General features: G+C 48.2%; 1 protein-coding gene across 5 annotated transcripts in view; it reads left to right on the top strand.

Annotated features, from left to right (window-relative positions):
• LOC137351532 (3',5'-cyclic-AMP phosphodiesterase 4C-like) overlaps positions 1–27,556 on the top strand; it is a 326,565-nt gene that overhangs the window by 197,587 nt on the left and 101,422 nt on the right. The window contains exon 1 of one of the 5 annotated variants that reach the window (XM_068016023.1): positions 15,437–15,525. The exons of the other annotated variants lie outside the window; for them this stretch is intronic. Within the exon in view, the coding sequence (XP_067872124.1) occupies positions 15,452–15,525 (74 nt within the window). The 5' untranslated portion in view covers positions 15,437–15,451. Of the gene's footprint in view, positions 1–15,436; positions 15,526–27,556 lie in introns of those variants that run through there. 5 annotated transcript variants of the gene reach the window in all.

Below are 27,556 nucleotides of genomic sequence, written 5' to 3' on the forward strand. Positions count from 1 at the left end.
CAACATCAACGGCAGCAGGGGGTCTCACCGCAGATTTCACAATCTCTCGGTCCTCAGGGAAGGGAGATATGCAGTGAGCTTTCTGCAGGAAACCCACACCGTTCCGGGAGACAAAGTCACCTGGCTTCTGGAGTGGCAGGGTGGGGTCACCTCACCCCTATTTCTTGTGGGGTGGCTATCTAGTTGGCCCCAACTTTTCAGCCGGAGATCTTGGGGGTCAAGGAGCGAGTGCCAGGGTCGCTTGCTCCACCTCGCCGTTCGCCTGGGTAGTGTGCTGCTTCACATTGTGAACGTGTACGCACCCAGGCCTGGCGTGTTGCAAGCGTGCTTCTTTGAAGAAGTGTCCGCTCTCTTGAGCTTCATCAATAGCGGCGAGTGCATCATCCTTGGAGGGGATTTTAACTGTACCCTCGAGATGGGGGCTCGCTCCGGTCCCCGGCGCGGCCAAGCGTCGGTGGAGAAGTTGAAGGGACTGATCAGCTCACTTAGCTTGGTGGACGTCTGGCAGAATCTCCATCCCGACTCCCGCGCCTTCACATAGAGGTCTGGAGGAGGGGTGTCCCGAATCGACTGCCTCTACTTTTCGCAGGCGTATGTCTCCCGTGTCTCGGCAGCCTCCATGCGGCTGGTGCCGTGCTCGGACCACCACCTGGTGTAGGCGGAGTTCACTCCCCTCTGCATGCGGGCGGGGTCCGCGTACTGGCACTTTAACAACCGGCTGCTGGAGGACGAGTGATTCCGGGACTTGTTCCGTCAATTCTGGGCCGACTGGAGAAGGAAGCAGGGGGGCTTCCCCTCCTCGAGGCTATGGTGGGATGTGGGCAAGACTCACATCCTTGTCTTCTGTCAGGAGTATGTGAGGGGGTCGACCAAGAGGTAGGAAGCCAAGATCGGCCTCCAAGAGAGGGAGGTGCTCGACTTGGAGTCCCGCGGAGCTGACTGGCGCCCTCCACCAGCTCTCGAAGGGCAAATCTCCGGGGCTGGACGGGCTGACCGTGGAGTTCCTCGGGGCGTTCTGGGATGTCCTGGGGGACGGATTATGCGCGAGTCCTGGGGGAAAGCCTGGCGACCAGGGAGATGCCCCTCTCGTGGCGCAGGGCGGTCATCGTCCTGCTGCCGAAGAGGGGCAATCTCCGCCTGCTTAAAAACTGGCATCCGGTCTCCTTCCTCAGCACGGATTATAAGATTTTTGCCCGGGCAATGTCTACCCGCCTGGGCTCCGTGCTGGCCCACATGATTCACCCCGACCAGTCCTACAGGGTCCTGGGCCGGTCCATGCAGGACAACATCCACCTGGTCCAGGACCTGATCCATCTTTCCCAGAGGACTGGTCTGTCGGTCGCCTTTCTCGCCCTCAATCAGGAGAAGGCGTTCGACAGGGTGATCACGAATATTTTTTTGGGACTCTGCGCACATTCGGACTCGCACCGCATTTTGTGGCCCAGGTCCGACTTTTATACGCTGCCGCAGAGTGTCTAGTCAAAGTTAATGGGTCCTTGACGGCGCCCCTTCGCTTTGGGAAAGGATTGCGTCAGGGACGCCCCATGTCCGGCCAATTGTATACCATCTGCATGGAGCCGTTCCTGTGCCTGCTTCGCAGGAGGTTGACGGGATTGGCTCTGCGTGGGCTGGCTATGCGGGTCGTCCTCTCGGCTTTCACCGATGACCGTGTTCCTCATGGTCACAGATCCCGTTGACTTGCGGATGATGCGCAACTGCCAGCAGACCTTTTCTGCCGCATCCTCCGCAAGGATCAATTGGGAGAAATGTTCCGGACTCCTGGTGGGTCAGTGGCGGGTGGCCTCCCTACCGGACGAGTTGACGCCTTTTGCATGGAGCACCAAGTCCTCCTCTATCTGGGAGTCCACCTTAGCCCCACTGAGGAAGCCTGGGCGGCAAACTGACAGGGGTTGGAGACGAAAGTCACCACTCGGCTGGGACGCTGGACAGGACTGCTCCGAGTGCTTTCCTACAGGGGCCGAGCACTGGTCATAAACCAACTGGTGGCCTCGATGCTGTGGTACCAGTTGGTCACTTTGGCCCCACCCCCTGCATTTGCCACCAAGATCCAGAAGAAGCTCGTTGATTTCTTCTGGGGCAAGAGGAAACACTGGGTCTCTGCCATGGTCCTAAGTCTCCCGATTGAGAAGGGCGGCCAGTCGCTGGTGTGTGTCCGCACCCAGGCTGTGACTGTCCGTCTTCGGACCCTGCAGAGATACCTGTACGTCGAGCGACCTCCCACATGGTGATGGATTTTTCCGCCAGGGCACTGCCTTCAAGACGACATGCAGCTCCCGGTGGAGTCCGTTAGCCGCCCCTCTCTGAGGGAGTTGCCTGTCTTTTACCGGGATCTTTTCCGAGTCTGGAACATGGTCACCTCCAGTCAGGGCGCTCCCCCGCCGGCAGAGGCGAGCACCTCGCCTGTCCGGGCGGCCGACTCTGGGGATCGACCGAAAGGTGGAGGAGAAGCTGAAGCCCCCGGGATGCCTCTCACTGCGGGCTGCAAGGGGGCTCGGGAGTGTGGAGTGCTGTCAGCCGAGCTGAACCCCGCTTGGCCGGACCCAGGCCCCGAAACCCCCTTGGGAGCCGGTTCCTCACAACCTGAGCCACCTCTCGGAAATGCCTTCCATGCCATTCCAAATGGCACGGAGGTGTTTTCTGTACGGGGTGATCCTGCACACTCTCCACCTCCTCGCCCTCGTCAGCTGCCTGGACATGCCGTAGCTGATCGTGTTGCCATCTGGTGGTGAGGGGAAACCCTGGTGAAGGTCTCTCTATGCGGAGTCCTCCCCCTTTACATCGGGGACCTGAGGTGGAGGGTGCTGCACAGGGCAATCCCGTGCAATAGACTTTGAAGTAGGTTCACGGACTCCCAGGCCGCCTGTAATTTCTGCTGCCTGGAAGAGTTCGTGTTCCATGTTTGTATGGAGTGTGCGAGGTTGCAGCCCCTCTTTGAGTATTTAATGGGGCTGCTCCTCAAGTTTTGGCTGCACTTCAGCCCCACGCTCCTTATCTTTGGGCACCCGATGCGGAGGGGCGTGGGCCGGGAGGAGGATCTCCTCGTCTGTCTGCTCCTGGGCCTGGCCAAGGTGGCGATTCACAGCTCCAGGCTGCGGGCCATGGGGGTGGGGGGGGTCTGTCCTCCCTGATTGCCTGCCCCTCTTCTGCAGTTACATTCGCGCCCGGGTGTCCATGGAGAAGGAGCATGCGGTGTCCGCCGGTACGCTTGAGGCTTTCCATGACTGGTGGGCACTGCAGGGATAGGAGTGCATCATCAATGCCGTGAATGGCATTTTAATTTGTGCTTTGTTTTATTTATCTGTTTTTAATAAAGTTATTTATTTAAAATGTATATAAAGGGGGCCTGGGGTATAAAGGCCACCTCATTTTAAAAAAAAGGGGCTTAGATAGCCAAAGAAAAGTGAGTTAGAAACAGAGTAAAGCTCCCTCGACACTGTCCCACCTGTTGTCAATTGATGGATGGATCATCAGCAATTATCTTGTGAATTTGTTGAGCGGAGACACAAGCATCCCCTCACCAGGAGAAATGAAGGAAATGTTTCTTAAAATTGAATGGAGGGTGGAGCAGACTGCCTGGCCTTGCCTGTTTCTCCCTCCCCGCAGCGCTGACAGTAACAAAAGCAAGCATGGTGGGGTGTGGAGCTGATGGAGAGAGGGATACAACAACAACTTGCATTTATTTAGCGCCTTTAAAGTAGTAACACATCGCAAGGTGCTTTATTGAAGCAATTATGCAACAACAAAATTTGGCACCAAACCACAAAAGGAGATAGAAGGACAGATGACCAAAAGCTTGGTCAAAGAGATAAGTTTTGAGAAGCATCTTATAGGAGGGGTGAAGGTTTAGGGAGAGAATTCCAGAGCTGAAGGCCCAGGCAGTTGAAGGCACGGCCACCAGTGGTGGAGCAATGGAAATGAAGTAGTGGAAATATACAGGAATAGTATTTTTATGGCTGTTCCGAGCTCGAAACTGACATGAAAGCTAAAAGAGGAGAAATTATTGCTGCCGGTAATGAGCTCGTCTGTACAGATTTGAACAAGTATCTTCATTGATCAGCCTGAAAGGGAGAATGACACAGTATGGAAACCAAATTCTAAATTGAAAATGTGTGCACAGCAAGATCCCACAAATGGCAACGTGTTAACTAGCAGATAATCTGTTTTAGTGATTCTTGATTAAGGTATAAATACTGGCCAGGATACCGGAGAGAATGTTCTTGCAATCTTACAGCACGGAAGGAGGCCATGAGGCCATTCAGCCCTTCAGATCTGTGCCAACTCTTTGGTAGAACTGTCTAATCAATCCCACACCCCTACTCATTCCCTGTAGCCCTGATAATGTTTTCCCTTCAACTATTTATCCAATTCCGTCTTGAAAGTTATGATTGAATCTGTTTCCACTGCCCTTTCAGGCAGCGCATTCCAGATCACAACAGTGTATGTGAAAATGTGTATAATACAAATGTGTATATAGCCAGAGAGGATTTGAAAATTTGTGTCAGAGCCCCTGCTATCTCCTATGTTATCTCCTTACGGACCCATTTGCCACTGGAAACAGATTCTCTTTTTTTACTCTATTAAATCTCCCCTTAACCTTCTCTGTTCTAAGGAGAAAATTCCCAGCTTCTCCAGTCTCTCCACATAACTGAAGTCTCTCATCCCTGGGATCATTCCAGTAAATCTCCTCTGCACCCTCTCCAAGGCCTTGCCATCCTTCCTAAAGTTTGGCGCTCAGAATTGAACACAATACTCCAGCTGAGGCCCAACCAGTATTTTATAAAGGTTCAGCATAACTTCCTTGCTTTTGTATTCTATTCCTCTATTAATGAAGCCAAGGATGCCACGTGTTTTTTTAACAGCCTTCTCAACTTGCCAATCCACCCTCAAAGATTTGTGTACATACACCCCAGGTCTCTCTGCTCCTGCAACCTGTTTAAAATTGTATCATTTAGTTTGTATTGCCGCTCCTGAAACTTCCTACCAAAATGCATCACTTCACACTTCTCTTCATTAAGTTTCATTCACCATGTGTTGATTTTACCAGTCTGTGTACGCTCTGCTGAAGTCTGTTGCTATCTTCCTCATTGTTCCTTGAATAGTGCCATGGGATCTTTTACATCTGCCTGAGAGGAAAGACAGGGCCTTGTTATAATGTCTCAGCTGAAAAACAGCACCTCCAACAGTGCAGCACTCCCTCAGTACTGAACTGGGAGTGCCAGTTTAAATTTTGTGCTCAAGTTGTTGGAGCGGGCTTAAATCCATGACTTTCTGTCTCACAGAAGAGAGTGCTACCCATAGAACCAACTAAGGCACGTTACAGCTTTTCTCTTAAACGGCCCACACTGTTGAATAGTTTGCCAACACCCAGGAGCACCCATCAGGAATGGGGAAATGGGCAATATTTGCCCCTCAACCAACATCACATAAAAAACACTATCCGACTATTTATCTCATTGTCACTTGTGAGATCTTGCTGTGTAGATTGTCTTCTGGCTTTCCTACATTACAATAGTAACTGCAGTTCAAAAGTACATGGTTGACTGTAAAGCGTCTTGGGATGTCCTGAGGACCGACGAACAAAAATCTCTCATAAAACCGAGTAAATGAACTGTAAAAACACCGTTCAAAGTTAATGATATTTTAAAAGCCTGAGCTCAACTGCCTGAAACATGAGCATTTATTGTTCTCGGAGCTGGTTTGACCAAACCAACTAGCGTTGGTTAATTGCACTTCCTTAACTGTGTTGATTGTTCCTGCACAGCAACCTGTGAATAGTGTGGAATTAATCAGTAAACAAGAGGAAGTTGAGGGATAGACGTAGGAGTGTCGACTTTCTGCTTTGCTGCATCATTTCACACTACCAGCTGCAGGTTAGAACCTGACACCACAAGTGTTGCATTCTGTACTGAGAGTCCTTCCCTTCTTCACTGCCTGCAGTCTCCAATTTTATTTTATGTCTTGTTTTCAACCCGTGAGCCATGGAACTTTGAAACCTATGAGGGCAGGAGCAGGTAGAACACGGGTTAGATACAGAGTAAAGCTCCGACTACACTGTCCCCATCAAACACTCTCAGGACAGGTACAGAAGAAAAAAAAATGGGGTTAGATACAGAGTAAAGCTCCCTCGACACTGTCCCATCAAACACTCCCAGGACAGGTACAGCACTGGGTTAGATACAGAGTAAAGGTCCCTCTACACTGTCCCATCAAACACTCCCAGGGCAGGTACAGCACTGGGTTAGATACAGAGTAAAGCTCCCTCTACACTGTCCCATCAAACACTCCCAGGACAGGTACAGCACTGGGTTTGATACAGAGTAAAGCTCCCTCTACACTGTCCCCATCAAACACTCCCAGGACAGGAAAAAAAAACTGGGTTAGATACAGAGTAAAGGTCCATCTACACTGTCCCATCAAACACTCCCAGGATAAGTACAGCACGAAGAAAATAAAAAACAATGGGGTTGGTTAATGCCTAGTTGGAGTGTTGACTGCTGATTGCAGCAATGAGCCTCAGCTGACAGTGCTAAGCAATAATAAAAGGGGTTAGGTACAGAATAAAGCTTCCTCTGCACTGACCCATCAAACACACCCAGACAAAAGACGAAAAAAACCAGTTAGATACAGAGTAAAGCTCCCTCTACACTGTCCCCATCAAACTTTCCAAGGGCATAGACATGTCAAAACGTAGAAACATAGAAATGTGTAAGGCACAGTTGGAGGCCATTCAACCCATTGTGCATGTGCCAATTGAAAAAGAGCTATCTAGTCTAATTCCATTTTACAGCTCTTAATCTGTAGCCCTGTAGGTAACAAAAAAACTGGGTTAGATACAGAGTAACGCTCCCTCTACACTGTCCCATCAAACAATCTTATGCTTCCTCTGGATTGGAGACCAATTCTCAGAGAGACAGAGACATACATGCTCCATCACCAGTGTTTTGTGAGTCCCATCTGTGTTTTCCTTATAGAAATCAGAGGTGACCAAGCTCATCACTACCTCCCCTCAGTTGCTCTCCCACCTGAGTGCCCCTGCTAATAGACCAGGTCCCTCTGCCCTCATGGCCAATTTCTGGCACGAATGGATGTGGTTCTAGTTGTCTAGGTGAAAATCCTTGTGGGACCTGGAGATTCTGCTATGTTGTGTGGCCAAAATTGTTTCCTTAGCACTAAGCGTGTGACTGAGTGGAGAGGGCCCATGGTTCATTTGTATCACAACCAAGTTATACTTGTTATACTCCAGAAAGACAGGTGGTGAAGGATAGAACTGTAGCCAATCTTTAAACACTTAAATAAGCATTTATTTACAGAGGTACACATTACAATCATGCACCTATTCATCCATCAACCATTCAGCTCCTGACCTCATTATAGCCTTGGTCCAAACATGGACAAAAGAGCTGAATTCCAGAAGTGAGGTGAGAGTGACTGCCCTTGACATAAAGGCAGCATTTGACCAAGTATGGTATCAAAGAACCCTAGCAAAACTGTAGTCAATGGGAATCAGGGGGAAAACTCCCTGCTGGTTGGAGTCATACGTAGCGTAAAGGAAGATGGTTGTGGTTGTTGGAGATCAATCATCTCAGTCCCAGGACATTACTGCAGGAGTTCCTCAGGGTAGTGTCCTAGGTCTAACCTTCTTCAGCTGCTTCATCAATGACATTCCCTCCATCATAAGGTCAGAAGTGGGGATGTTCGCTGATGATTGCACAATGTTCAGCACCATTCGCAACTCCTCAGATACTGCAGCAGCCCATGCCCAGATGCAGCACGACCTGGTCAACATCCAGGCTTGGCCTGATAGGTGGAAAGTAACATTCATGCCACACAAGTGCCAGGCAATGACTATCTCAAACAAGAGAGAATCTAACCATCTCCCCTTGATGTTCAATGGCATTACCATCACTGAATCCCCCACTATCAACATCCTGGAGATTACCATTGACCAAAAACTGAACTGAATCAGCCATGTAAATACTGTGGCTACAAGAGCAGATCAGAGGCTCAGAATCCCGCAGCAAGTAACGCATCTCCTGTCTTCCCAATGCCTGTCCACCATCTATAAGGCACAAGCCAGGAGTATGATGGAATACTCTCCACTTGCCTGGATAAGTGCAGCTCCGACAACACTCAAGAAGCTCAACTCCATCCAGGACAAAGCTGCCCACTTGATGCACCCCATCCACCACCTTCAACATTTACTCCCTCCACCACCAATGCACAGTGGCAGCAGTGTGTGCCATCTACAAGATGCACTGCAGCAACTCACCGAAGCTCCTTAACACCTTCCAAAGCCGCTACCTCTACCACCTAGAAGGACAAAGGCCGTAGACACATGGGAACACCACCACCTGCAAGTTCTCCTCCAAGTCGGCGCAGTGGTTAGCACCGCAGCCTCACAGCTCCAGGGACCCGGGTTCGATTCTGGGTACTGCCTGTGCGGAGTTTGCAAGTTCTCCCTGTGACCGTGTGGGTCTTTGCCGGGTGCTCCGGTTTCCTCCCACAGCCAAAGACTTGCAGGTGATAGGTAAATTGGCCATTGTAAATTGCCCCTAGTGTAGGTAGGGAATATGGGATTGCTGTCGGGTTAGTATAAATGGGTGGTTGTTGGTCGGCACAGTTGGTGGGCCGAAGGGCCTGTTGCAGTGCTGTATCTCTAAAAAAAAAGTCACACACCATCCTGACTTGGAACTACATTGCCGTTCCTTCACTGTCGCCGTTCAAAATCGTGGATTTCTCTTTCGAACAGCACTGTGGGTGTTCCTACACCCCAAGGACTGCAGCGGTTTAAGAAGGCAGCTCACCACCACCTTCTCAAGGGCAATTAGGGATGGGCAATAAATGCTGGCCTGGCCAGCGATGTCCGCATCCCACGAACGAATAAAAAAAGTTTCAGTCTAATTCTATTTAAAGGGGCATTAGTGAATTTCCAGCTAATACCCACCACCTGCTTACAATTAAATACAAAAAATATACAATTAACAATACAAAAACTTTTTAAAATACCGGTTAGGCCCCAGCTGGAGTATTGTGTCCAGTGCTGGGCACTGCACTTTAGGAAGGATGTAAAGGTCTCGGAGAAGGTGCAGAGGAAATGTATTGGAATGCTACTGGGGATGAGGGACTTTAGATATGGAGAAGCTCAGAATCACAGAATTCACAGCGCAGAGAAGGGTAAGGGGAGATTTAATAGTAGTGTTAAAATTTTTTAATGTTTTGATAGAGTAAATAAGGAGAAACTGTTTCTGCTGGTGAGAGGGTCGGTAACCAGAAGACACAAATTTAAGATAATTGGAAAAAGCACCAGTGGAGGAGTCTTTTTTTAACGTAGCAAGTTGTTATGATCTGGAATGTACTGCCTGAAAGGGCAGTGGAAGCAGCTACATTAGTAACTTTCAAAAGGGAATTGGATAAATACTCAGAAAGGATTAACTGAGGGGGAGGGGGAGTGGGAAGGGAGAAAGTTGGCATTAACTGAGGGAGTATGTATGTTGAATTGAGGGGATAAGAGAATATAAGTGAATGTTGGGTAAAAGTACCATTTAAGTTTCAAAGCCTGTGTAACTATTTGTTTCCCCTTGGCACAAGCTCTGAAATCACAGCCAGTCTTACATTATCAGTTTTAGTTTGACTGCTGAACAGGCTTTTGTTGCTTTCTGAATGACAGAGGTGAAAGGGCAACATGAAAACCCAATGGTATAACACCCGCCACTTATTCACAGAAATTAAACATTGCAGATTATGTAAGAGATGCATTGCATTTCCCAATCCTTGGGTTACTCACCAATCTTGTATTCCTTGTTTGAGTTTGGCACTCCCTTCCCTATAGGTTGTGTCACTTCACACAAACTCCTGCATGTTTGTTTGCTGGGTTCAGAAGCCTAAAGGTATGCTGACTCTGTGATGATAGTGTGATATTGACGCTATCACCATTGACATCAGTGGTGTCTCAGTTGATTGTTCCTGTTCGCCTTTGTTTTCCGGTTCTGATCATTTGTGTTGACAGAGGGAAGGGCGGGGAGGAGTCTTAACCTTCCTGATCTCTGTAACCTCCTCCAGTCCTGCAACCTTTCAAGATCTCTGTGCACCTCCAATTCTGGCCTCTTGCACCTCCTGGATTTTCTTCACTCCCCCATTGGCAGCTGTGCCTTCATATTTCTGGACCCTAAGCTCTGGAATTCCCTCCATTAACCTCGCTGATTCTATACCTCACTTATTTGACAGGCGACGCTGGCAGCCGCCTAGCATAGCATTATATCCCTCCTTACCTGTGTAAATGAGAGGTCCTAATGTCTGTTTTATCTCACGGAAATTGGCCATTGATGAACAGGACGGGCTCAATACATGTTATAAACATGGGGGATACAGTGTAATGTACATTGGAAGCACAGGCACCTAAGCATACAAATGATACCTGGAATGAACGCGCTGTCTTATGAGGAAATGTTGGACAGACTGGGCTTGTTTTCACTGGAGTTTTCTAGAAGAGCGAGGGGAGACTTGATTGAAGTGTATAAGATCCTGAACGGTCTTGACAAGATGAATGTGGAGGGGATGTTTCCTCTTGTGGGGGAGTCCAGAACTAGGGGGCCCTGTTTGAAAATTAGGGGTCACCCTTTTAGCACAGAGATGAGAATTTTTTTCTCTGAGGTTTGTGCGACTTTGGAACTCTCTGCCTCAGAAGGTGGTGGAGGTGGGGTCATTGAATATTTTGAAGGCGGAGGTAGATAGATTCTTGTTAGGGAAGGGAATCAAAGGTTATCGGGGGCAGATGGGAGTGTGGAATTCGAGACAGAAACAGATCAGCCATCATCTTATTGAATGGCGGAGCAGGCTCGATGGGCTAATTGGCCCACTTCTGCTCCTAATTCGTATGATCGTATGGTTGGCAGTGTTTGCACGCATTCTCCTTAATGGAAATGTACAGCCTGCCATATTGGCAGTGGCTGAAGTATGGGTGTCAATGACCTGCACCTGAGACAGGCATTTAGTCCTTTACAAATTGAAATAGGAGCAGAGAAACAGGAGGCCATTTAACGCCTTGAGCCTGTTCCACCATTCAGTTAGACAATGGCTGATCTGTACTGTAACTCCATCCATCCACCTTGGATCCATATACTTTTATACCCTTGTCTAGCAAAAATCTATTGCTTTCCGATTTAAAATGATTAATTGAACTAGCATCTATTGCTTTTTGTGGGAGAGAGTTCCACACTTCTACCACTCTTTGTGTGGTGTTCCCTAACTTCTCTCATGAATGGCCTGGCTCTGATTTTAAGATTATGTTCCCTTGTCTTGGACTGCCTGACCAGTGGGAGAAGTTTCTCTCTGTCTACCCTATCAGATCCTTTCAAAAATTATATAATCCTCAATTCCGATCACCTCTTGTGTTCCAGGGAATACAAGCCTAGTTTATGTAATTTCTGCTCATAATCTAATCTTGGAGGCATGGTAACGATCTAGTGATATTCCAGCCTCCCTTGAGATAAAGATGGTTCCTCAGAACCTCACCTAAGGGCCCACTTGTGATGTGTGAGTCTAGTCAATGACAGTCAATGGGCATTGTTGAGGAGAGTCAAACCCAACCTCAACCCTAACCCTATGCTGCCCTGATGACTGTGCACTTTGAACTTTCCAGCAAGGTCACTGGGGATCAAATGAAAGAAGGAGCCCTTTGCTGATTATCTTCCTTTCCCTCGTCCAAAATCAAAACAACTTGCATTTACATAGCACCTTTCATGACCTCAGGATGCCCCAAAGTGCTTTGTAGCCAATGACGTACTTTTCTGAAGTGGAATCATTCTTGTAATATAGGAAACATGGCACCTTGGAATCATCTCCATCCACTTGAGAGGGCAGATGGGGCCTCAGTTTAACATCTCACCTGAACAACGCCACCTCCAGCAATGTAGGAGGTCCTGGAGTGGGCTGTGAATATTCAACTAGGGCCTTTTGATGGTCCATACAGCTCAGTCCCAGGTCATCCCTTTATCCAAGAGCATTGCCCTGTGATAGGACAATTTCAAAGGTCAGAAAACAAAAAAAAAGACCTGCATTTCTAGAGCGCTTTTGACACACTCAGCACGTCCCAAAGTGCTTTACAGCCAATGAAATACGTTTTTTGAAGCGTAGTCACTGATGTCATGCAGAAAGCGCTGCAGCCAATTTGTGCACAGTAAGCTCCCACAAACAGCAATGTGATTATGGCCAGATAATCTATTCTTAATACTGTTAGTTGAGGGATAGATACAAGGGAGAATGCCCCTGTTCTTCTTCAAAATAGTTGCCAGGGGATCTTTTATATCCACCTGAGAGGGCAGACGGAGCCTTGGTTTAATGCCCTGTCCAAATGAGGGCACCTCTGACAGTGCAGCACTCCCTCTGTGCACTGGGAGTGTCAGCCTGGATTTTGCACGCAAGTCTCTGGAGTGGGATTTGACTTGGAGATGAGAGTGCCACCACACTGAGGCCGGGCTGACACTTGAGATCAAGTTCCTCAACGCAGCACAGGTTAGGGTTTGGAACCTGGGCTTCTTACAGTCTCTATGAATGGCTGGAAGGGTTAACAAAATCCTGCACATTCTCCACTTGCATTCTTTTTCTCTCTTTGAACAAACATTCCCTTATCACTAGGAAGTTATGGTATGGGCTAGTCAATGGAAAAAATTCTCGGATGTTATATTTAGCCCCTGGAAGGCAGAGCGTTCATTTAGAAAATGGGAGTGTAAACTAAAGATTGAAATCCTGCCTCCCACTGCAACCACTTAGTCAATCCTGACCCAGCTGAACTCCTGTATCTATACTCTCGGGTTAGTCCCGTATCTACACTCTCGGGTTAGTCCCGTCTCTACACACTCGGCTTAGTCCCGTCTCTCCACACTCGGCTTAGTCCCGTCTCTCCACACTCGGGTTAGTCCCGTCTCTCCACACTCGGGTTAGTCCCGTCTCTCCACACTCGGGTTAGTCCCGTCTCTCCACACTCGGGTTAGTCCCGTCTCTCCACACTCGGGTTAGTCCCGTCTCTCCACACTCGGGTTAGTCCCGTCTCTCCACACTCGGGTTAGTCCCGTCTCTCCACACTCGGGTTAGTCCCGTCTCTCCACACTCGGGTTAGTCCCGTCTCTCCACACTCGGGTTAGTCCCGTCTCTACACACTCGGGTTAGTCCCGTCTCTACACACTCGGGTTAGTCCCGTCTCTACACACTCGGGTTAGTCCCGTCTCTACACACTCGGGTTAGTCCCGTCTCTACACACTCGGGTTAGTCCCGTCTCTACACACTCGGGTTAGTCCCGTCTCTACACACTCGGGTTAGTCCCGTCTCTACACACTCGGGTTAGTCCCGTCTCTACACTCTCGGGTTAGTCCCGTATCTACACTCTCGGGTTAGTCCCGTCTCTACACACTCGGGTTAGTCCCGTATCTACACACTCGGGTTAGTCCCGTCTCTACACACTCGGGTTAGTCCCGTCTCTACACACTCGGGTTAGTCCCGTATCTACACTCTCGGGTTAGTCCCGTCTCTACACACTCGGGTTAGTCCCGTCTCTACACACTCGGGTTAGTCCCGTCTCTACACACTCGGGTTAGTCCCGTCTCTACACACTCGGGTTAGTCCCGTCTCTACACACTCGGGTTAGTCCCGTCTCTACACACTCGGGTTAGTCCCGTCTCTACACACTCGGGTTAGTCCCGTCTCTACACACTCGGGTTAGTCCCGTCTCTACACTCTCGGGTTAGTCCCGTCTCTACACTCTCGGGTTAGTCCCGTCTCTACACTCTCGGGTTAGTCCCGTATCTACACACTCGGGTTAGTCCCGTCTCTACACACTCGGGTTAGTCCCGTCTCTACACACTCGGGTTAGACCCGTCTCTACACACTCGGGTTAGTCCCGTCTCTACACACTCGGGTTAGTCCCGTCTCTACACACTCGGGTTAGTCCCGTCTCTGCACACTCGGGTTAGTCCCGTCTCTGCACACTCGGGTTAGTCCCGTCTCTGCACACTCGGGTTAGTCCCGTCTCTGCACACTCGGGTTAGTCCCGTCTCTGCACACTCGGGTTAGTCCCGTCTCTGCACACTCGGGTTAGTCCCGTCTCTGCACACTCGGGTTAGTCCCGTCTCTGCACACTCGGGTTAGTCCCGTCTCTGCACACTCGGGTTAGTCCCGTCTCTGCACACTCGGGTTAGTCCCGTCTCTGCACACTCGGGTTAGTCCCGTCTCTGCACACTCGGGTTAGTCCCGTCTCTGCACACTCGGGTTAGACCCGTCTCTGCACACTCGGGTTAGACCCGTCTCTGCACACTCGGGTTAGACCCGTCTCTGCACACTCGGGTTAGACCCGTCTCTGCACACTCGGGTTAGTCCCGTCTCTGCACACTCGGGTTAGTCCTGTATCTACACACTCGGGTTAGTCCAGCCTGCAACATGAGAGTGGTCTCAGTTTTTTCCTCTTCCCTGTCAGTAAAATGCAAATTCCAGTATTGTACAGCCCACTGCCCATGTGTCAGTGTTCAGACATACAGAGGAAAATTCTCCACACACCAGGAAAACAGAGCTGGAGAGGGAGGGGACAGGGGGAGGGGGATATTTATTCAGCCACTTGCTCAGAGGGGGCAGTGGGAGACTTAATATCAAATGAACAGCACAGTTCACCCTCTGCAGCGCAGTAGACAGGGAAACATTGTAGAAGGAAGAGAGATCTGATATTTGAGGCTGTGGAGAAGGGAAAGGCATCAGGTTACAGAGCAGCTGAAGTTTTGGTAAAACTGCCGAGAGCTGAGGAAATTGGCGATGGCATTTTAATGTAAAGGAGCTGATGGTATGAGCGGGATTTCAGGTGGCACAAGAAGCAAATAGATCACCGATTGTCAGAAGAGAGCATTAACAGGGAGAGGAGTGGAGTCTTGTCTCTCCTTCCTAACTGCATGAACGTTGTCCTACCCGGAAATCTGGACGGAGTTTGGTTAAAGCTGTCCAGATTGGCGATGAAAAAAACCTGCTGCAGCCCCGGGAAAGTTCAGGAGACTGGAGAAAGTTTTCGCAGTGATTAGTCTTTTCCGGCCTCGGTGTGTTGGGATGTGATGCAAAGCCCCGCTCAGGCTGCGGTTCCTGGAAGCTGTAGGAATTCCAGGTGTGGTCTGTATCTTTCCCATATCCTGGAGGATTGGGCAGTTTGCTCATAAATTGCGTGTGGGCGCTTTGCAGGCAGGTAATGAGCTGCGGATAGTTAAAGACACACACACACAACAAAACATCTCCGGGACAATCAGCCTCTTCAATTGCCCAGCGATCGGCTGCTGGAAAAACAACTCAAGACCAACTTCCTCATCCTGCACCGTGTCCCGGTGAATATCCCGGGAAGGAAGATGCCGAATTTCGGCCAGTTCCGTCTCTGAGTTGGGGAAAAGCAGAGGGAGGTGATTGAGAGATGGAGTCTCTGGGGAACAGGCTCCGGCGCCTGCAGTTCAATCCCATTCCCAGCCGCAGACACTCGTGGATTTGGTGAGTAACTGAGGAACACAGTGAAACCAGGAGTGGAACATTTTGGAGGCTGTGAAAAATTAAAACTATTCACAGTAACTCATGAGTAACAACTCTGTCCTCTGAGTCAGCAGGCTGAATTTTCTTTTTAAAAAGACTTGCATTTAAATAGCACTTTTCAGAACCTCTCAAAACGCTTTACAGCCAATGCAGTACTAACATAATACATAAAAGCAAAAAGTGCTGGAAATACTCAGCAGGTCTGGCAGCATCTTACAAAATCATGAGAGGTATAGACAGGGTGGATAGCAAGAAGCTTTTTCCCCAGAGTGGGGGATTCAATTACTAGGGGTCACGAGTTCAAAGTGAGAGGGGAAAAGTTTAGGGGGGATATGCGTGGAAAGTTCTTTACGCAGAGGGTGGTGGGTGCCTGGAACGCGTTGCCAGCGGAGGTGGTAGACGCGGGCACGATAGCGTCTTTTAAGATGTATCTAGACTGATACATGAATGGGCAGGAAGCAAAGAGATACAGACCCTTAGAAAATAGGCGACATGTTTAGATAGAGGATCTGGATCGGCGCAGGCTTGGAGGGCCGAAGGGCCTGTTCCTGTGCTGTAATTTTCTTTGTTCATCTGAGGAGAGAGAAACAGAGTTAACGTTTCAGATCAGTGACCCTTCATCAGAACTGCCAATGAAGTACTTTTTGAAACCTGCTCGCTGTTTTAATGTAGCAGCCAATTAGCGCACAGCAAGATGCCACAAATAGCCAGGTGAATCTAATCCTGCACTGTTGATTGAGGGGCAAATACTGACCAGCTCACCAGATAGAAATCCTTTAAATAGTGCCATGGGATCTTTTACATCCACCAATCAGACCAGGCCTCAGTTTAATGTCTCATCCAACAGACAGCATGGCCAACAGTGCAGCACTCCACCAGTACTGCACCAGCAGTGTCAGCCTAAATCATAGGGTCAAGACTCTGGAGAGGGATTTGAACTCGCAAGCTTCTGATTCAGAGGCACGGGTACTACCCACTGAGCCATAGCTGGTAGATTATAGATTCAGATCCCACTCTAGAAACCTGAATGCAAAATCCCCACTGACTGTACTGAGGGAGTGCTGCACTGTCAGAGGGTCAGTACTGAGAAAGTGCTGCACTGTCAGAGGGTCAGTACTGAGGGAGTGCTGCACTGTCAGAGGGTCAGTACTGAGAAAGTGCTGCACTGTCAGAGGGTCAGTACCGAGGGAGTGCTGCACTGTCAGAGGGTCAGTGCCGAGGGAGTGCTGCACTGTCAGAGGGTCAGTGCCGAGGGAGTGCTGCACTGTCAGAGGGTCAGTGCCGAGGGAGTGCTGCACTGTCAGAGGGTCAGTGCCGAGGGAGTGCTGCACTGTCAGAGGGTCAGTGCCGAGGGAGTGCTGCACTGTCAGAGGGTCAGTGCCGAGGGAGTGCTGCACTGTCAGAGGGTCAGTGCCGAGGGAGTGCTGCACTGTCAGAGGGTCAGTGCCGAGGGAGTGCTGCACTGTCAGAGGGTCAGTGCCGAGGGAGTGCTGCACTGTCAGAGGGTCAGTGCCGAGGGAGTGCTGCACTGTCAGAGGGTCAGTACCGAGGGAGTGCTGCACTGTCAGAGGGTCAGTACTGAGAAAGTGCTGCACTGTCAGAGGATTAGTACCGAGGGAGTGCTGCACTGTCAGAGGCTCAGTACTGAGAAAGTGCTGCACTGTCAGAGGATCAGTACCGAGGGAGTGCTGCACTGTCAGAGGATCAGTACCGAGGGAGTGCTGCACTGTCAGAGGATCAGTACCGAGGGAGTGCTGCACTGTCAGAGGATCAGTACCGAGGGAGTGCTGCACTGTCAGAGGATCAGTACCGAGGGAGTGCTGCACTGTCAGAGGGTCAGTACCGAGAAAGTGCTGCACTGTCAGAGGATCAGTACCGAGGGAGTGCTGCACTGTCAGAGGGTCAGTACTGAGAAAGTGCTGCACTGTCAGAGGGTCAGTACCGCGGGAGTGCTGCACTGTCAGAGGGTCAGTACTGAGGGAATGCTGCACTGTCAGAGGCTCAGTACCAAGAAAGTGCTGCACTGTCAGAGGGTCAGTACCGCGGGAGTGCTGCACTGTCAGAGGATCAGTACCGCGGGAGTGCTGCACTGTCAGAGGATCAGTACCGAGGGAGTGCTGCACTGTCAGAGGGTCAGTACTGAGGGAATGCTGCACTGTCAGAGGCTCAGTACCGAGAAAGTGCTGCACTGTCAGAGGGTCAGTACCGCGGGAGTGCTGCACTGTCAGAGGATCAGTACCGCGGGAGTGCTGCACTGTCAGAGGATCAGTACCGAGGGAGTGCTGCACTGTCAGAGGATCAGTACCGAGGGAATGCTGCACTGTCAGAGGTGCCATCCCTGAGATGTTAAAGTGAGGTTCCTTCTGCCCTGTCAGTTGGATGTAAAAGATCCCATGGCACTATTTCAACAAGAGCAACAAATTATATTTATATAGCACCTTTAACGTAATAAAACATCCCAAGGCGCTTCATAGGTGCATTATAAAATAAAATATGACCGCCACATATGGAGATATTAGATCAGATGACCCAAAGCTTGGTCAAAGAGGTCGGTTTTAAGGAGCGTCTTAAATGAGGAAAGTGAGGTGGTGAGGCAGAAAGATTTAGGGAGGGAATTCCAGACCTTGGGCGGCACAGTGGCGCAGTGGTTAGCACCGCAGCCTCACAGCTCCAGCGACCCGGGTTCAGTTCTGGGTACTGCCTGTGCGGAGTTTGCAAGTTCTCCCTGTGTCAGTGTGGGTTTCCGCCGGGTGCTCCGGTTTCCTCCCACCTCCAAAGACTTGCAGGTTGATAGGTAAATTGGCCATTGTAAATTGCCCCTAGTGTAGGTAGGCGGTAGGAGAATGGTGGGGATGTGGTAGAGAATATGGGGTTAATGTAGGATTAGTATAAATGGGTGGTTGATGGTCGGCACAGACTCGGTGGGCCGAAGGGCCTGTTTCAGTGCTGTATCTCTAAATAAAATAAATAAAAAAAGAAGGCATGGACACCAATGGTGGAGCGATTAAAATCAGGGATGCACAAGAGGCCAGAATTAGAAGAATGCAGAGATCTCGGAGCGTTGTGGGATTGGCGGAGATTAGAGATCGGAAGGGGAGAGTCCATGAAGGGATTTGAAAACAATCTGAGAATTTTACAATCAAGACGATGCTTGATTTGGAGCCAATGTAAGTCAGCGAGCAAATGGGTGATAGGTGAGTGGGACTTGGTGCGAGTTAGGACACAGGCAGCAGAGTTTTGGATTGTATCAAGTTTATGGAGGGTAGAATGTGGGAGACCATCCAGGATTGCATCAGAATAGTCAAGACTAGAGGTAACACAGGGAAGAATGAGGGTTTCAGCAGAAGATGAACTAAGGCAGGGGTGAAGTTGGGTGATGTTATGGAAGCAGAAATAGACAGTCATAGCGTTGAAACAAATATTTGGTCAAAAGTTCATCTCTGGATCAAATATGACACTAAGTATACCACCAAATATGACACCATTTCAAAGAAGAGCAGGGGAATTCTCCCTGGTGTCGTCGCCAATATCTATCCCTCAACCAATGTCACTAAAACAGGTGATCTAGTCATCATCACATTGCTGTTTGTGGGAGCTTGCTGTGCGCACATTGGCTACCGCGTTTCCTATTTGACAACAGTGACCACACTTCAAAAATACTACATTGGCTGTGAAGCACTTTGGACCTTCCTGAGGTGATGGAAGGTGCTATACAAATGTAAGTTTGTCTTCTATTTCCTGACTGTTGAAATTGTTCTATTGCTCAGCCAATGCTCTTGTGGATAAAGCGACCACCTGTTGTGGGACAAAGCTGTAGGGACCAGGAAGATTCTGGTTGACAGTTCACATCTACATCAGGTATTGAGCCTATAATCCAGGTTTACAAATCAGTGTAATTACTGAGTGAGCATTGCATTGTTGGATGTGCCATCTTTGGATGAGACACTAAACTAAGGTGCTGTTCAGGGAAGGCGGATGTAAAAGATCCCACAGCACTACCCGAAAATAAAGGAAGAGAGTTCTTCCAGTATCCAGGCTAAGATTTCTCCCACATCGAATACCATTCAACTGATGGTTGTATGTGGGATTTTGCTGTGCTATGTTTGCCTACCTCAAACCAGCCACAGCACTGCTCAGTAATTGATGGCATATGGAATGCTTTGCGATGTCTCTGAGAGATGTGCTGTGGATAATGTCCTTCGTACTATGAGTACAGCCATGAAAAGAGACTCATTCCATGCTCTTCACTTGAAAGGGTCTCTTATCCTGCCCATGATACAGCCCTACAATTCAACCGTCCAGGTATCGGAGCTGTTGGTGGTTCAATCTATAGTAACCATTCCATCCTGTGTGATGTGCTGCCTGCGTGGGAATCTCAGAATCCAACACACTTACCGAGACTGAACCTAGTGCACACAAGCTTCACTCTCCTGAAACAACAACTTGAAATTCAATAGCGCCTTTAACATAATAAAACATCCCAAGGTGCTTCACAGGAGTGAAATCAAACAAAATTTGACACCGAACTATGTAAAGAGACATTAGGACAGGTGACCAAAACCTTGTCTGACCATGAAGATCATACGGTAATTAGGGACAATGCAGCCCATTCTTCCAGCATTCATCTACGATGACCGCATACTCCTTTCCAATACAGCATTCAATGGCTTCAAAATGCACTGCCCTGCTCCTGGTTCCCTCTGACCTTAATGCGCAAAAGGAGGCCATTCGATCCATTGTGCCTGTTCCGGCTCTCTGAAAGACCTATCCAATTAATCTCACCCTCCATGCATTTTCCCCATAGCCCTGTAAAATTTTACCATTCACGTATTTATCCAATTCCCTTTTGAAAGTTATTATTTAATCTGCTTCCACTGACTTTCAGGCAGCGCTTTCTAGATCATTGTAACATTTAGTTTAGTTTAGAGATACAGCACTGAAACAGGCCCTTCGGCCCACCGAGTCTGTGCCGACCATCAACCACCCATTTATACTAATCCTATACTAATCCCATACTCCTGCCACATCCTCACCTGTCCCTATATTTCCCTACCACCTACCTATACTAGGGGCAATTTACAATGGCCAATTAACCTATCAACCTGCAAGTCTTTGGCATGTGGGAGGAAACCGGAGCACCCGATGGAAACCCACGCAGACACAGGGAGAACTTGCAAACTCCACACAGGCAGTACCCAGAATTGAACCCGGGTCACTGGAGCTGTGAGGCTGCGGTGCTACCCACTGCGCCGCCCCTTGCATCATTAAAAACAAGTCTCATCTTCCCTCTGGTTCTTTTGCCAATTATCTTCAATCAGTGCCCTCTGGTTACAGTCTGTCACCAGTGGAAACAGTTTCTCCCTATCTACTCCATCAAAACTACTCGTAATTTTGAACGTCTCTATTAAATCTCCACTTAACCGTCTCTACTCTAAGGAGGACAATCCCAGCTTCTCCAGTCTCTGCATCTGCTGATTCTGGATCTCGAAGGGTCGATTTGATGAGCTCCACCCCAACCCTGTCTTGAATCATGTATCGGGAAACCGTGATGCTCACTCTCCAATTTTTTATGGAGGCTGCAGCAGTCTTTGACTGTCTGTCTGACTGATTATTCCGATGCTCTCCTGACCAGCCTCCCTCCTTTCACTTTCCATAAACTTGAGTTCATCCAAAACTTTGCTTCCCATATCTTAACTCACACCAAGTCCTGTTCACCCATCACCCCATGACCTACATTGGTTCCAGGCCTGGCAATACCTCAATTTTAAAACTCTAATCCTTGTTTTCAAATCCCTCCATGGTCTCACTCCTCTCTATCTCAGTAACCTTCTCCATCTCTAAAACGCTGTGAGATCTCTGTGTTGCTCCAATTCTGTCCTCTTGCACATCCCCGATGTTAAACGCTCCACCATTATTGGCCGTGCCTTCAGTTGCCTGGGCACTAAGCTCTGGAATTCCCTCCCTAAACCTCTCCACCTCTCTCTCCTTCTTTAATCTGCTCCTTAAAATCTACCTCTTTCCCTGTGCTAATATTGCCTTATATAGCTTGGTGTCAAATTTTGTTTGATATCACTCCTGTGAAGCACCTTGGGATGTTTTACTATGTTAAAGGTGCTATATAAACATTGGTTGTTGTTATTGTCTGTTTGTCTGAATAGTAAGTCACTAAGTGCTGCCTTGGGCTGGTACATGTATTGATTCCGAGACCAGTTGATGATGATGTGATGGATTTGGAATGCAGATGTCAGGCATGAGCTTGCGTGAGCAGAGGCCAAGTCAATGGTTATGGGCATATCTGTGGAATGGGCAGAATGGAGGATGGATCATTGTAGAACTCCATGGGGGCATCGAGTGTCCCTGTGCCTCTTGCGCGCAAAGGGTGGCTCAGCAGGTAGCAGCCTAATCACTAAGTCGGCAGGTTATGGGTTCAAGTCCTATTCCAGAGGCGCAACCCCCATAATCTAGGCTGACCCTCCCAGCGCAGTACTCAGGGAGTGCGGCACTGTCAGTAGTGCTGTCTTTCGGATGAGATGTTTAAACTGAGGATGTGTCTGCTCTATCAGGTCCCATAATCACTATTTAGAAGAGCAGGGGAGTTCTTCCTGGTGTCCAGGTCAATATATATCCCTCAACCATTATCACTAAAACAGATTATCTGGTCATTATCACATTGCTGTTTGTGGGATCTAGCTGTGTGCAAATTGGCTGCTGTATTTCTACGACAGTGACTACACTTCAGAAAGATTGTCTTGGCTGGAAAGCACTTTAGGATGTGTTGAGGTTGTAAAAGATGCTATATAAATGCAAGTCTTTTACTTTTTGTAGTAAATGTGAACAACATTGGTGTTTAACAGAAGGGTGCAGAGTAATTGGGACTGGACGCATCTCAAAACCTCTGCCTTTTGTATTACCCTAGATTGATGTGGTGATAGTCTCCCTAGTCCTTTGTGAAATCTCATGTATTCCAATTCCTAGTGTGTTTCAGCTCACAGTATACAAACTTTTCCTTATTCTGCACATAGCAACTGGCCTGGCTCCCAGTTCCTGACCATGCCTTAGTGACCCCTGCAGGAAAGTGGATGACACATGAGGATAGGATGGAGCTTAGCTGCAATGCTTTCAGCAGTCGAACAGCCAATTGTGTTATCATGGGGTGGAATTCGGTGCAAGTATCTCAGTATTAAGCTCTCTCCTGCAGGGCTGGGGGATGAGGCAAAGCCACTTTAAAACGGATCCAATTATGTTTTTCTGCAGCTCGTACAGTGGAACCGGCTCCAGTTGAAGCTCTCACATGATTTGAGCATAAAATAATCAGCATGTTTTCTCTCTCCTGCAAATGAGGTCAAGTCCCCTCCAATAATCAATCATTCCCTTTATCTACAACATTTGTAACAAGTGCACTGAACCAGATTTCTGACCTTCTCCAACCAGCCACAATGTTCAGCCTGTTGGCATGATCCCCTGTCAGAAACATCTACACTCTCGACAACTGTCTTCACTAGCACTTTTGCCATTGCTTTCCAATGGTGGAATGCCTCAGTCATGTAAAGGTGCATTGTGCCTGTTTTTGCTCCTCCTGTCAAACAACAAATACTTGCATTTATATAGCACCTTTAACATCCCAAGGCACGTCAGAGAAGTGTAATCAGACTCAAACTGACGCTGAGCTACATACATAGGGACAATGGGACAGGTGAGCAAATGCTTGGTGAAAAGAGGTAGGTTTTAAAGAGTGTCTTAAAAGAAAAGTGAGGGAGAGAACTCTGGAGCTTAGGACCACGGCAACTGAAAGCATGGCAGCCAATGACGGAGCAAAGGAAGTGGGAGATGTACAAGGGGCCAGAATTAGAGGAATGCAGAGATCTCAGAGGGCTGCAGGGCTGGAGAAAGTTACAAATATAGCAAGGCCATGGAGGGATTTGAACACGAGGATGAAAATTTCAAAATAAAGGCATTGCTGGACTAGGAGCCAATGTAAGTCAGTGAGCACAGAGTGGTGAGAATGTGAAACCCAGTACCACATGGAGTGGTTGAGGTGAATAGCATAGATGCATTTATGGGAAAACTATATAAACACTTGTGGTAATTAAAGGATATATTGACTTTAGAAGGCGTGCAATGCAGATTCACCAGAATGTTGCCAAGGCTGCAAGGGTTAGATTATGAGGTGAGACTACATTAACTAGGCTTGCATTCCCTAAACAATGGAATGTGAAGGGAGTGATTTGATGGAGGTTTTTACGATTTTGAGAGTTATTGATAGGTTCGATGGATGGAATTTTTTCCACTGCTAGGAACAGGACAAGGGGATCTTAAGAAAGTCAGGCCATTCAGGTGAAAGGGTGGAAGTGTGAAACATTTCGCCATAAAAGCAGTAGATCCTAGCTCAATTAATCACTTTAAATCTGACATTGATAGAGTTTTGCTCAACAAGGCTATAGAAAGATACGGAGCCAAGGCGGATGGATGGAGTTACGATACAGATCAATCGTGATCTCATTGAATGGCAGAACAGGCTCGAGGGGCTGAATGGCCTCCTCCTATTCTGATGTTCTTAAGTTCTTACTTTCTCTGATGATGGCCAAGCCCCCTGCAAACCCACCCAATGTCAGAACTACCCTCAGGGCCTGCTCTGTGTCAGCAAGCAAAGCTCAATGTAACAGCCCAGGCACAGTGTGATCGGGAGGAGAGGGGTGGAGGAGGAGTGGGTGACTGGAGTAACAGAGGAGGATGAGGTGCTGCAGCTCTGAGTATCAAACCCTTTGTTCTTTATCAATGAATGGGATGTCATTAATATTTTGAAATGACAATTGTGTATAAAACATTCTAACAGTTTTTCAGGCAACTGGCACAACTCTGACAGTGTGCCCTCTCGAATCTGCTGTGTCTCTTCACACTCTTGAGAGTCTCAAAGAGCATTTAAGATATTTTAGGAAACATTCTTTCTATTCTTACTGGAGAGGAGTTGGTTTTGTGCTCATTCAAGACAAGATGTGCATGCTGGGGAATGGAATATTTACTGAATTTCAGGAGGCTGTAACATTGGGCAAAATGACAGTGACATAAAGCTCCGTCACTAATGATGGGGCTGTGTTACACAAGGTTAGAGTCAGAGGAACAGAATGTTTAGAGTGGGGGAGTATATAAAGCGAGAGTAGTTTGCAGAGTTGGGGGTGGGGGGGGGGAGGGGGATAGTATAAATTAGCACCAAATTGACAACCTTCCTTTGGAAGGTCACAGGATAACTAGCCTGAAAATAGATAAATGCAGCGATGGCTCAGTGGGGGACTGTCTGTGGTTCTATATCAGTATAAAAAGGATTCGTTCTGAACTGCATTATGTAGATTTACAGCATAGAAACAGGCCATTCAGCCCAACAGGTCCATACACCTGTTTCTTTATGATCCACACAAGCCTATTTCACCTAACTGTATCAACAGAGCATGGGAACGTAGGAAACAGGAGGAGGCCATTCAGCCCCTCAAGCCTGTTCTGCCATTCAATTAGATCACGACTGATCTGTAGCTGAAGACAGAAAGACTTGCATTTCTACAGCACCTTTCACAGCCTCAGGATATCCAAGAGTGCTTTGCAGCCAGTCGAGTATCTTTCTGACGAGTAGTTATTATTGTAATGTAAGAAATGCAGCAGCCAATTTACACACAGCAAGATCCCACAAACAGCAGTGTGATAATGAGCAGATAATCTGTTTCATTAATGATGGTTGAGGGATAAGTATTGGCCAGGTCACCAGGGAGAACCTGCTTGCTCTTCCAACAGTGGCTGTGGGATCTTTTACATCCACCTAAGAGAGTAGACAGGGCATTGGTTTAACATCTCATCCAAAAGATGCCACATCAGTATATGTAAGAACACAGGAACAGGAGAAGGCTATTCAGCCCCTTGTTCTAATGTTCAATTAAATCATGGATGATCTGTATCTTAACTCCATCCACCTGCCTTATTCTGTAACCCTTAATCCCCTTCCCCAACAGTTTTGAAGTTTTCAGTTGGCCTCCAGCCTCAACTGCTTTTTGGGGGAGAGAGTTCCAGATTCCCACTCCCCTTTGTGTGAAGAAGTGCTTCCTGACATGACCGCTCAACGGCCTGGCTTGAATTTTAAGGTTCTCCCCCCCCCCCCCCCCCCCCCCCCACTCCTGCCAGAGGAAATAGTTTCCCTCTATCGACCCTATCAACTCCTTTAAGCATCTTAAACACCTTGATTTAGATCACTCCTTAATCTTCTAAACTTATGGGAATACAGGGCTGGTCTGTGCAACCTTTCCTCATAATTGTAGCCCCAGAATCATTCTGGTGAATCATTCCACTCTCTCACACACTTTAAAGCATCTTTGTGCTGATGCATCTGATTTTTTTTCTGACCTCCAGTGTCTGTAGCCTGACCATTGGACTTCCCCATGGAAATTCCCCTGTCTAAGGGGTATGGATAACAAGGGCAGGGTGAGCTGCTCCCTGCTATCCCACAAGGCTGATTTAATCCCAATGTGCAAAGCTGTGAGTGGGTGGGTAGACGACTATAATCCAAAGCCTAGACTATCGATATTGAAGACTCATCCCAAGCCTGGAGGAGCTCCTGTCTCTTCCCTCTCAAGCCCACCCGAGTTGAATGTCACTGGTCATGTTTTGGAAGGACTCTGCGGAGGGTCTGTCCAAACAGAGGCTGCTGGAAACTTGTGGCCTGGGCTTGAACTAGGCATTTCCTGGTCCTGACTGAACGCTGCTCCCTGCAGACCTGCCCCGGGAGCACGTTACAAAGGCCTGTTAGATCTTCGGATTCTAAGTAAAATAAAAAGAGGCTAGCTTGGCTGTCGGAACACAAATGGAAGTCTTACTTCTACCCATAGTGAAACGGTTCGTGTAACTCATTGAGTAAACAAATTAGGACCTTTCTCAGACTCTTGTGAATCCAGCCAATTCTGAACGCAGTCTCAAGAGACATGGCATTCTAAAATAAAAACTCGCTCTGTTTTTTTTTTCAAAAATAGGGAATTTGCTGAAAGAAAGTTATCGTCTGTTGAGTGTCCCCAGCCTTGCTGGAGCTCAGGACCCAGGCCTCTCTGACTTGCACTGCTTCTCCTGTGTGCATTGTATCCTGCACATTCATTTGCAATTATGTCATAAAAAGAATGACTTGCATTTCTGTAGCGCCTTCCACATCCACCAGATGTCCCAAAGTGTATTACAGCCAGTGAAGTACTGTTGAAATGTAGTCACTGGTTTAATGTTGGAAACGCAGCAGCCAATTTGCGCACAGCAAGATCCCGCACATAGCAACATGATGGTGACCAGATAATCTGTTTTATAGTGACATTGGCCGAGGGATGAGTATAGGCTAGGACACCAGGGAGCACACCCTTGCTCGTCTTTCACGAGTGCCATGGGATCTTTTACGTCCACCTGAGAGGACAAATGGGGCCCCGGTTTAAAATCTCATGTAAAAGACAGCACCCCAGACAGTACAGCATTCCAAATGTCAGCCTGGATAATGCGCTCAAGTCTCTGGAGTGGGGCTCGAATCCCAAACCTTCTGACTCAGAGGTGAGACAGCTGCTTACCGAGGGCTCTGCATCAATTGCAGTTTTGTTGTGCAGTGTCCATCAGTGTTGGGAGTGCTGCACTGTTAAAAGCACCAAGCTTCAGGTGGGATGGGAAACAAAGGCCTTGGTCATCTACTCTTATAGATGTTGCAGAGCTCACAGTGCTAGAGGGAGATGTGCAGAGGAGTTTGCCCCAGTTTCATTGAATACATTTATGATCAGATTATCTTTTACACTGCTCTTTGTGGGAACTTGCTGCTGAGTTCGCTGACTTCAAAAACTGATGACATTTCAAGCATATTTAGACTCATTTTACAGATTAGAAGAAGGCCGTTTGGCCTATCAGAAATATTACATAGTTTACAGCAACTATACATTCCTTCAAGGCACAAAAACCCCAAAAGTAAAGGTAGTAAGCCGTGGATAACAAAGGA

The sequence above is a fragment of the Heterodontus francisci genome, chromosome 36 (assembly GCF_036365525.1).
Source record: "Heterodontus francisci isolate sHetFra1 chromosome 36, sHetFra1.hap1, whole genome shotgun sequence".
NCBI classification, from domain to species: Eukaryota; Metazoa; Chordata; class Chondrichthyes; order Heterodontiformes; family Heterodontidae; genus Heterodontus; species Heterodontus francisci.